General features: G+C 41.1%; 1 protein-coding gene across 1 annotated transcript; it reads right to left on the reverse strand.

Annotated features, from left to right (window-relative positions):
* Positions 1-8774: 8774 nt before the first annotated feature.
* On the reverse strand, positions 8775-12012 carry LOC127452098 (insulin-like growth factor-binding protein complex acid labile subunit). Its single transcript, XM_051717297.1, has 2 exons — positions 11919-12012; positions 8775-11636 (listed from the first exon to the last, which is right to left on the reverse strand). The coding sequence occupies exon 2, from the start codon at positions 11629-11631 to the stop codon at positions 9799-9801; it is 1833 nt and encodes a 610-aa protein (XP_051573257.1). The 5' UTR covers positions 11632-11636; positions 11919-12012; the 3' UTR covers positions 8775-9798.
* Between the last annotated feature and the right edge of the window lie 294 nt (positions 12013-12306).

Raw genomic sequence — 12306 nt, forward strand, 5'->3', positions numbered from 1 at the left:
CAGTGACTTCAGTCACAACAAAAAAGAAGAGGGAGGAATGGCATTGGTCTGCATGCCACAATCAGTGTCCACAATTACCATATGTGCTAACAGTGCTTTCTTAGCTTCATACAATATGCAAGACTGCTATTTTTTTATTTACAGTGTTTAAATTTTACAATATACTTCCTCATCCGCTGTCTAGAGGAAGAGAAGGAACAACTAAAAATGTAGAGACATTTTATGAAAACAGGTGGAAAAAAGTCTTTATTTTGATGTTTGATAAATCTGTTATTTCAATAGTAGAGTTGTGTCTATAGCTGAAAATTTTATAAATTCAAAAGAGGACACATCTATAGTTTTGATGTAAGTATTTAGTTTTAATAATTGCATTACCAGAAAATAATATAGTGCTTCATTATGGCGTGAAATTGAATTGTTCTGCAAAATTGAGTGTTTGTTTCATCATCTTTGTGAATTGTTTTGAGAGCACTGATTATAGTTTGGAGAAATGCATAAAATCGATTGAGAAAACTGTAAATACGTGGTATTTCATTGATGGGGTAAAGTGAACCACTAATATATTTAAACATGAGTTGTTGTTCTTTGGACTTTTGGATCAATATTATGTAGTATATCCATATTTGGGTTTGGTTTATCAAACTGGACATTTGCTCAGTGTCCTTTCTCTCTTTTTGATGTTTATTTAGACCGTAATCAAACAAAATTTGTTTGATTTTTGAGGAAGAGGTAGTTATACTCAATAAAAGGTACAAATGACCCTCTTAAAGGAACAGTTCACTGACCAGCCCTCTACCAGAGATGTTTTATACATTACCATAGTAGAGAGTGTAATGGTCAACTAGCGTGTTAAGACAGTAATCCACCGTTTGTGGATACCATTCAAATGAAAGGGGATAGCCGTAAACTGACACCTACCTGTCGCAAAATTGTCAGCGTCTTCTCTTATAAAAAAGCAATTTTATCTTAGTTAACTCCACACATTGTTCATTACAAAAGGATTGTTTAGTGTAAAATATGTTGAAGATTGGCAGACAGGTGGTCAATTCATTAAGTGATGAGCTGTTTCCTCACAAAAGCAGTTTATTCAGCACACTGTAGCATCGGCTCCATAGACATCCATTAAAAAAAAAACATCCTCTTGTCTCCATGCCAGTGTACGGCCCAAAAAATGTCCATGGGACTGCCGCATTATACATTTTGTTGCTAACCTTGTAGGATCCCCTTTGTAGAAGGGCTTTCCCTGTACATTGCAAGTAAATTACTCGAATATGCAACCAAATTTTCCACTGTGTGACTAACAAATGTCTGCTATTAGAGACTGGCTAGTAAATATTTAGATTTCACTCACCGGTAATTGAGTTATGTAGTATCGAAGAAGAACTTCAGCACTGAGACCCTTTCACTGCATGCTGTGTCTTATGAGCGCACATTCTAAGGAAATTTACCATAACCTCGTGCTACCCCACGGCCTCATGCAATGACTCACAATTTTGGATTCGCTATATGCAGCGCATATTTTTAATTAATTTAAAACCATTACATACTGTTCAGGACACTCTAAGCCTTAGAGTGTCCTGAACAGTATGCAATGGGTTTAAATTAATTAAAATTATGCATTGCTTATAGTGAATACAAAATAGCTAAGGAGTCATTTAAGGGTTAAACTTAAATTACCAAACACCATGGCGTTGATTTCCGTGAACTGTTTCTATGGGTGCAGCGTCAACAAAAGTGCCTCTTGTAAGAAACGTCTTCAAATTTTTTCACTGAAACCTGTTTGGTTGTAAAGAGTAGCATCTCTAGTTTAGTTTGATATGCTGCTTTAAATATTTCATAAATTTTTCGTGCTTTGGCGCACTGATAAACACGAAGTACTCGGATGAGTGCTGTGGAGCGGTTTTCTGACAGAAGTTCCAAAAACATGTTTGTTATTTTAATTAACTTTTTACAGTAACAAATATGTTGAACATTTCGCTTCATTTTAATCAAAATTTTGTTATACTTTTGTTTGTTAACACTGTACAATAAGGTGCTATTCATTAATAGTAGTAAATGCATTCCTATTTATTTACTCTGCATTTTCACATTGAGAATATATGTAAGCTGTTCATCCAAAAGCTGAAAAATGTTGCTTTCAGAGGCTTTATATGGAGTTAGGATGAAAATAGGAGCATTTCAAACTGTTCTGAGACAGACAACACACTGGAGGTTAAGTCATTCACTAAATAAGGAGCAAGAGTGCTTTCACTCCTAAAATCCAACCAAAAGTTCAGTTTCGGGCTGCAGATGATGTTTGGACCACTCAACATGTTTGGCAGACATGGGACAATTATAATCAGTGCATACAGTTGAAGCCAGAAGTTTATATACACCTAGGTTGAAGTCATTAAAACTCATTTTTTAACCACTCCACAGATATAACATTAGCAAACTATAGTTTTGGCAAATCGTTTAGGACATCTACTTTGTGCATGACACAAGTAATTTTTCCAACAATTGTTTACAGACAGATTGTTTCACTTTAAATTGACTATATCACAATTCCAGTGGGTCAGAAATGTACATACACTAAGTTAACTGTGCCTTTAAGCAGCTTGCAAAATTCCAGAAAATGAGGTCAAGCCTTTAGACAATTAGCAAAATAGCTTCTGATATGAGGTGTACTGAATTTGAGGTGTACCTGTGGATGTATTTTAAGGTCTACCTTCAAACTCAGTGCCTCTTTGCTTGACATCATGGGAAAATCAAAAGAAATCAGCCAAGGCCTCAGAAAATAATAGTGGACCTCCACAAGTCTGGTTCATCCTTGGGAGTAATTTACAAATGCCTGAAGGTACCATATTCATCTGTACAAACAATAGAACGTAAGTATAAACACCATGGGACCATGCAGCCATCATACCGTTCAGGAAAGAGACGCATTCTGTCTCCAAAAGATGAACGTAGTTTGGTGTGAAAAGTGCAAATCAATCCCAGAACAACAGCAAAGGACCTTGTGAAGATGCTGGAAGAAACAGGTAGACAAGTTTCTATATCCACAGTAAAACGTCCTGGTTACTTGCATAACCTCCGTTACCTGATGGAGGGAACGAGACGTTGTGTCGATGTAGTGACACTAGGGGTCACTCTTGGGAGCCCGAGACACCTCTGGTCTTTGATAAAAGGCCAATGAAAATTGGCGAGTGGTATTTGCATACCACTCCCCCGGACATATGGGTATAACAGGAGCTGGTATGCAACCACTCATTCAGGTTTTATGCTGAGGAGCCGAGACATGGTCCCGGCCATTTCAGCGGGTAGTGCAGTGTTGTGGCAGGAGGGACACAACATCTCGTTCCCTCCTTCAGGGAATGGAGGTTACGCAAGTAACCAGGACGTTCCCTATCTGTCACTCACTCGACGTTGTGTCGATGTAGTGACACTAGGGATCCCTATACAAAATGCCGTAACTGGCTGAACTGTGTTACGTGAACTGGCGTTGTGTGACGGGCAGACCACTGTGTGCCTCATAGCCAGCACACCAGGCCAACACGTAACCTCCCCCAACACTGTTATGAGTGTTGAACGGCCCTTTGGGACAAGTCGACTACCCAAAAGATAGAGATGGGCTAGCCCAGTCGTGGCCTCTTATCCCCTTTTTTTTCCACTCCCTAAAAAACGGGATTATCCGACTGGGCTGACCAGGTCTAGTCAGGGGGGTGTCCCTCCCAAGGGGAGGACACCACGGAGACCACACCTCGCCCAGAGAAAGGGGGGTATTTAAGTGAGCATACGTCACATGGTCTTGCCGAGCTATGTCGGAAGTATGGTAGGTCCCATGGTAGATCCTAGCTTACGGGGGAGGAGTTACTACAAGCATGGAGACTGGGGCAGAGGGGCCTCTGCCCAAGGAAGACGCAGTTTGCCAACAGGGAAACGAATTAGCGGAAGATATACGTCGTATGGAGTTACATACAGGGAACTGCCACATGTTAACCGTTGATGTGCCAATGCAGCCGCAGGCCCATCCATAAGCTGATGACAGCATGCCCATTGCAAACAGTGGCCCAGCCCGTTTTGGAGGCGTCTGTCGTGACCACGATGCGCCTGGAGACCTGCTCTAGGGGAACGCCTGCCCGTAGAAATGTGAGGTCGGTCCAAGGGCTGAAGGGACGATGACAGATCGGTGTTATGGCCACGTGATGTGTCCCACGGCACCATGCCCATCTCGGGACCCGAGTCTGAAGCCAGTGCTGAAGCGGTCTCATATGCATCAACCCGAGCGGAGTGGCCACCGCTGAGGATGCCATATGCCCCAGGAGCCTCTGAAAAAATTTCAGTGGAACCGCTGTTTTCTGTTTGAATGCCTTCAAATGGGTCAGCACCAACTGTGCAGTGCTTGTTCATGAGGGGCGCCATCAACGAGACTGAGTCCAACTCCAAACCGAGAAAAGAGATGCTTTGAACCGGGAGGAGCTTGCTCTTTTCCCAGCTGACCCGAAGCCCTAGTCGGCTGAGGTGCGAGAGCACCAGGTCCCTGTGTGCACACAACACATCCCGAGAGTGAGCTAGGATTAGCCAGCCATTGGGATAGTTGAGGATGCGAATGCCCACTTCCCTTAGTGGGGCAAGGGCTGCCTCTGCGACCTTCGTGAAGACACGAGGGAACAAGGACAGACCGAAAAGGAGGACCTTGTACTGATACACCCGACCCTCGAATGCAAACCGCAGGAAGGGTCTGTGTCGAGGTAGAATCGAGACGTGGAAGTACGCGTCCTTCAGGTCTACCGCCGCGAACCAATCTTGATGCCGGATGCTTGCTAGAGTCTTTGCGTCAGCATCTAGGACGGGAGTCTGTGTCAAGCCCGGTTCAATACTCGCAGGTCCAAGATTGGCCGCAACCAACTGCCTTTTTTCGGTACAATGAAGTAGTGGCTGTAAAACCCCTTCTTCATCTTGGCTGGAGGGACATCAGACGTGCCAGCGGGTGGGGCCTTGCGGCGGGGCGGAGCCTGAGGTGCCACACTGTGTCATGGCCTTGCTGAGTTCAGGGACATCAAAGTACTTACCTGACTCCTTATGACCACCCCCGGAACAGCCCGGGACGGGGGAGGAAGAGGCCTGTCCTCGTGACCCTTGGAGACTGTCACATCGCAGGCAGATTTATAATTATAATTATAATTTTATAATAATTTTCATCATTTGTGCCACAGCTGGGTGCTAAGGGGTGGGGAGACCGCCGCTGGAGTGCCAAATCTGCCAAAATGGAGTGGTGGACGGTGGTCATGATGACGGCCGTGCACACCGGGCATGTGACCCAGGGAACAAGGAAACCGCTCTTGCTGAACTCTCGAGTACTGTAGCCACTTGGGCATGCAGTGCAATTAAATGCAAAGGTAACAAAATATTCTCCTCCCGGCCCTCGACCAGGGGATGGAGTGGTCTGCTTACCAGCTCCAGAGCAGCGGGTTTCGTTGTCCCATGGGGGGATATCCAGCGGAGGTGGTCCCATTGGGGTCCCCATATCACCCCCAGTACTTGCCGCACTGGCCTCATATCCATGGGTAGAAGGACCGAGGCGGGGAGCCTCTAGGGTGGCTTGCTTTCTTACGAAGGTAAGCCGCAACCGCATATTTGCCATGGACATGTTCTCGCAACGAGTACATGACCCATCCACGAATGCTGTCTCCGCGTGCTCAGTGCCCAGACATGAAAGACAGTGATCGTGACCGTCAGAAGGCAAGAGATAACGAGTGCAAAAAGACGCGTCTTTAATTATCTCTTTTTTTAATACTCTTTTATTTCTGCTGAAGCGCCCAGGGGCATTCTCTGCAGTGCACCAGTGCAGAGGGGGGAGAAGCCACTGAAATGCGCCGTCAGATCCAGCAGAGGTGAATGAACAGTCATGGGAATTCAGCTCAGTGAGCATGACCGTTCGACAAATCTGAATGAGTGGTTGCATACCAGCTCCTTTTATACCCGTATGTCCGGGGTAGTGGTATGCAAATACCACTTGCCAATTTTCATTGGCCTTTTATCAAAGACCAGAGGTGTCTCGGGCTCCCAAGAGTGACCCCTAGTGTCACTACATCGACACAACGTCGAGTGAGTGACAGATAGGGAATGAGTCCTATATCAACATAACCTGAAAGGCTGCTCAGCAAGGAAGAAACCACTGCTCCAAAACCACCATAAAAAAGCCAGACTACAGTTTGCAAGTACACATGGGGACAAAGATCTTACTTCATGGAGAAATGTCCTCTGGCCTGATGAAACAAAAATATAACTTTCTGGCCATAATGACCATCATTATGTTTGGAGGAAAAAGGGTGAGGTTTACAAGCTGTAGAACACCATTTTTTAACAGAACTGTGCTTTAACACAAAATATATAAAAGGGTTAGTTCACCAAAAAATTAAAATTATATCATCATTTAATCACCCTCATGACATCCCAGATGTGTATGACATTCTTTCTTCTGCTGAACACAAATGAAAACATTTTTAGAAGAATATCTTAGCTTTAGGTCCATACAATGCAAGTAAATGTTGGTTAGAACGTTGAAGCTACAAAAATCACATAAAGGCAGCATAAAAGTAGTCCATAAGACTCCAGTGGTCTTCAGAAATGACATAATAGAAACAGATGAGAAACAGATAAATATTTAAGTAATTGTTTTACTCTATATCTCTAAAGACTATATCTTTACATCTTAAAGTCACGTGATGCCTGTTTAGTTTCACTTTCAGATTTGAAAGTGTAAGTGGAGAGATTTTGAGTAAAAAGGGATTATCGATCTATTTCTCACCCACACCTATCAAATCACTTCTAAAGACATAGATTTAACCACTGAAGTCTTATGGATACCTTCATGCTGCCTTTATATGCTTTTTGGAGCTTAAAGTTTCTGGCCAACATTCACTTGCATTGTATGGACCTACAGAGCTGAAATATTCTTCTAAAAATCTTCATTTGCATTCTGCAAAAGAAAGAAAGCCATGTTTCTGGAATGGCATGAGGGTGAGTAAATTATGAGAGAATTTACATTTTTGGGTATAACTAGAGAGTGAATATAGCAATGAAGTAACTATATATATATATATATATATATATATATATAGGGGAGGGGGGTGCGAGGGGAGTGTCATCCATTATAAGCGCTGAGCGGGGGAATGTTGGAGGGGTCGAGGAGGCCGATTGCACCACCTTTACATGGCGCCCCTGTGCATTGCATACCTTGAATATATGGTTTTGCCTCTGAGTGTAAGAATGCATTATGAAAATCTATAATCCTAACCATTTAGAGCCTTTTAGGATGAGTAGCCTGTCAGGAACAACTCGGGTCACCTTTCCCCCATCGCGATCTTGCAAGCTCTGTGCAGGGGCGATCGATCAGGTAAAATGTCATGCCGCCCCAGAGAGTTTTCCTGCCCAGGCGCCTGCCTATATCGCCTATGCCAGGATCCGCTACTGTACAAACCTGATTCAGTTACACCAGTTCTGTCTGGAGGAATGGGCCAAAATTCCAGCAACATATTGTGAGAAGCTTGTGGAAGACTACCCAAAGCGTTTGACCCAAGTTAAACAATTTAAAGGCAATGCTACCAAATACTAACAAAGTGTATTTAAACTTCTGACCTACTAGGAATGTGATGAAAGAAATAAAAGCTGAAATAAATAATTCTCTCTACTATTATTCTCACATTTCACATTCTTAAAGTAATGATCCTAACTGACCTAAGACAGGGAATGTTTTCTATGATTAAATGTCAGTAATTGTGAAAAACTGAGTTTAAATGTATTTGGCATGGGTGTATGTAAACTGAACTTCAACTGTAGATTCATTTAACATGATTGGCAGTGATTTGATATTGCTGGCCATTACCTTTAATCAGAATTATCTATTCATCTTTCTACAAAATCAGCTGTAATGTCTATAACGTCTCAAAAACATGATTAACCAACACTCCTGGACACATAATAAACTATTTGATGAAAAAATCTTGACTTTCTATAGCTTGGTATTTCTTAAAATTTCACAACTTAGTCCTGCTGTCCACATATGAGATCACAGAACTGCCGAAACTCTTAAAGAGACGTACCGTTTTAGCGCTTGTTACATTAATGTAAACTCAATCTAAATACTTGTAAATCGTTCAAATTACGCATATAAACAAACATGTAACATAATGTATTCATTTAGTAAGTGTAGTAAATGTGTAAATATATAAATATTTAAAGGGGCGATCAAATATAATGAAATATTTTAACTTCAACAAACTCTGCAAATATTAAATAATTTAACAAATTGGCTCTTGCAGCATATATGCAGGAATTTGGTAAAAACCTGTACAAAGCCCTGCCCATAAACCTAATGGTTTTTTTTATTTTTTTTATTTTTAATTTTTTTATGTAGTACTTTTGATGAAGTAGCACTTTAATGTTATATGTGGAATTCTATTTTCATTATTAGGTTCAAACCTTATATTTTGTTTTAACAAATATGTATGAAATTTCAAACAGCTTTTTCATTATTGTAAATGCAAATTCCTGAAATCATATAAATTGATAGAATGTGAAAGTTGTATATTTTTAAAATGCTTAAACGTGATTAAAATGATATAACCTATATATATGAAGATGCCCCCTTTCCAGTTTCATTATGCTTACATGTTGTCAAAAGTCTGGCGAGTAAAATTAAAATTTACTAGCCAATGCCGATTCTTTCTCCAACATGCCCGTAGAGGGTTTCCCAAATATGAAAATTCTGTCATCACTTACTCACTCTCATGTAATTTCAAATACATTTAATTTTATTTCTTCTGTGGAATATAAAAAGACATGTTATGCAGAATGTTACAGATTTTTGTCCACAAAATGTTAATGTCTGAATATACAATATCAACTCAATTGTCATTTGTTACTTTAACATGACTTAAATTCAGAAAAGACAGCCTGTCTTATTAAAGGGATAGTTCACCTAAAAATGAAAATTCTCTCATCATTTACTCACCCTAATGCCATCCCAGATGTGTATGACTTTCTTTCTTCTGATGAACACAAACTAAGATTTTTAGAAGAATATCTTAGCTCTGTAGGTCCTTTCAATGCGAGTGAATGGTGATCAGAATTTTGAAGCTAAGATTATTTTTGAATCCATGTCTTCTGAAGCGATCCATTTGTTTTGGGTCAAAAAGACCAAAATATAACTCCTTTTTACCTCTACTTCTTGACAGCAGTCTCCTTGGCGATCATGATTTCAAACTCGATTACACTTCCTATAGCACCATCTAGCACTCTGCACATAGGTCATGCACTAGGAAGTGTAATCAAGCTTAAATTCATGATCGTGCCTAGAGACTGCAATGGCAAGATGTACAGTGAAAAAGGAGTTATATTTTTGTTCTGTTCTCACCCAAAACCAACTGGATCACTTCAGAAGTCATTGATTAAACAACTGGAGTTGTATGGATTTTGCTGACTTTATTTCCTTTTTGGAGCTTCAAAGGCCTGGTCACCATTCACTTGCATTGTGTGGGCCTACAGAGCTGAGATATTCTTCTGACAATCTTCATTTGTGTTCTGCAGAAGATAGAAAGTCATAGACATCTGGGATAGCATGTGGATGATTACATGATTATAGAATTTTTATTTTTGGGTGAACTATTCCTTTAAAGTCTGTTTGCCAAAGAAAGTTTTGCTGGAGATAAATAAAAGTCATGAATTGAAGCTCTGAGATATGGGTTAGGACTATAATGATTATATAGAAACAGTCAATTGTAGTGTGTATTTAGATTAGAATAAAGATCTTTAGACTTAACAGCCCTGAAAATGTTCACTTCCGATGTTCCGCAGGTCAAGTCCAGAAACACTGGATGGGCTGGCACATGTGATGTTATTGTATATTGTGACAAGTGTATGAGGCTCCTCACCCTCGCCAAGCATTTCAACCTGCAGTGGAATGACATGTGGCTTCTGAAGACTGAAATCTCTGAAAGGTTTAGCACTACAGTCACATTTCCACTTGTTACCCGAGACCCAAAGTTGCTCCAAGCTATCAGGTATAGAAGCTGGGAGGTTGATCAGTGCATTGTCTTTTAGGTTCAAGTAACGCAAACGTGGCAGCATGTATATTGTTGCATTAAGTATGTACTCCAGTTTGTTTCCTGAGAGATCCAGCCAAGACAGGTGTTGCAGAGGCATCAAGGCCTCAGATGGAAGATGGCCAAGTAAGTTTCCTGACAGCAGCAGGTAATCAAGGTTTTTCAGACCATAAAATGTGTTGGAGGTGATGGATGTTAACTGGTTGAATCTCAAATCAAGCTGTTGTAGCACTTGTAGTTCCACAAAACTTTGACGCTCCACCACAGATATGTTGTTGTGTTGTAGGAAAAGGCGGCGAAGGCCTGTTAGACCATTGAAACTTTGGCTTGAAACTTTCGTCAAACAGCTTCTGTCAAGGTGAATACTGTGGAGCTTTGACAGACCCTTAAAAACTTGATCTGGGAGGCTCTGGAAACAGCTTCCAGTAAGTTTTATCACAGCAAGGTAATTAAGGCCCATAAATGTGCCCATGCGTGCCTCTTGTAATCGGTTGTGCTCCATGTTTAGCACCTCTAAATGACCCAGCCCTTCGAAGACTCTCAGTCCCAAGGCTCGTATCTGATTGTGACATAGGCAGAGTTCCTCAAGGTACTGCAGATCACGGAAAGTCCCGGGTTTTAGGTTACCAATTGAGTTATTTGACAGGCGGAGCACATGTAGGCTATGTAGGCCAAGGAAAGTTTCATCGTGAAGTACAGATAGACGATTTCTGCTGAGATCCAACCATCTCAATGATTTCATGCCTAAAAATGCCCTCGGTGCCACTGTCACTATCTGGTTTTGGGCCAGATAAAGCTTCTGCAGCTTTGGTAGTTTCAGAAACACATTTGCCTTTATGACCTTCAGATAGTTTCCAGTTAGGTCCAATTCCTTGAGCTCGGTCAGACCCTGAAATAGCAGGGGTTGTAGATAAGCCAGTCGATTTCCAGCAAGTACTAACTCACGTAATCCATGCAGGTCATGGAATCCTGTCTCAGGCAGGACGGACAACGAGTTCCATCCTAAATTCAACAACCACATGTGGGAGAGCCCAGCGAATAACCTGTCATCTATTCGAGACAGCTGATTATTGTTGAGACTGAGGGATGCAAGATTGGATGTTCCCTGAAAGACTATGCCAGGCAATGAGCGAATATTGTTTCTCTCAAGGTGCAGGTGAGCAAGGACATGCAGTCCTTTAAATACATGGGCATCAAGGGTAACCAGCAGGCCGCTCTGTAGGTTCAAAAACTCCACATTGGACAGATTTTCGAAAGTAGCTGCTGGTAAATTTGTAAATAGGTTTCCATCAAGCCATAGGGAGCGTGTAGACAAGGGTATGTCGGAGGGAACCTGGGTGAAGTTGCGTGTGCTGCAGTAGACATTGAGCTCTAAGGTGTAGTCATCTTGGATACAGGTGCACCCCTTTGGGCATGGCTCAGTCTTTGGACCAGGTTCCTCTGAGGGCTTTGGCTCCTCTGAGGTTCTGGATTCCTCTTTGTAGGGTTCTGCCAGCACCACTGATGTTCCCAGTGTGTACAACAAGAGCAGTACTAGGGGGCTCATCCCAACTAAAAGACAACATCGAAAATGTCGACATTACACATTGCACTGTAACATGTCACTTACCTACTTTATTTTAGATATCTGTAAGTTTTTATTATTATTATTTCAGCTGTAATATCTATACCATATCACGCTAGTATTAGTCATTCTTCTTAATCCCATTAAAGAGCATAAATTCTTCCTAAATATAATTCATTTATAAGATAATTGACTATGACAGATTTGATTGTAAGCTATTTGTAGATTAGCAGAAGTTTCAAAAGAGAATTTTTTGATTTTGGCTGTACCTTTTTTTTAGTGACAGCAGGCCAGCAAACGTTCACTAGACAGTGGCATGTGTGTGTGACAGGTCCAAACTACCTCTGTCCCTATATATATCACCTAGAAAAGACAAACAGTGTTCTGCACAGAATTAACCTCTTGATTTCTGCTGTTTTCTTTAGGGATGGAAATTCGGTAACACTTTACAATTAGGTTGTATTTTTTAACATTACTTAACTACTACATTAGTTAACATGAACTAACAATGAACAATACGTTTACATAATTTACACTTTACAATAAGGTTCTATTTGTTAACATTACTTAATGTATTAGGTATCATGAACTAACAATGAACAATATTTTTTTTACAGCATTTTCTCATATTAGTTCATTAAAATACAATTGTTCAAT

The sequence above is a fragment of the Myxocyprinus asiaticus genome, chromosome 14 (genome assembly GCF_019703515.2).
Source record: "Myxocyprinus asiaticus isolate MX2 ecotype Aquarium Trade chromosome 14, UBuf_Myxa_2, whole genome shotgun sequence".
NCBI lineage: Eukaryota > Metazoa > Chordata > Actinopteri > Cypriniformes > Catostomidae > Myxocyprinus > Myxocyprinus asiaticus.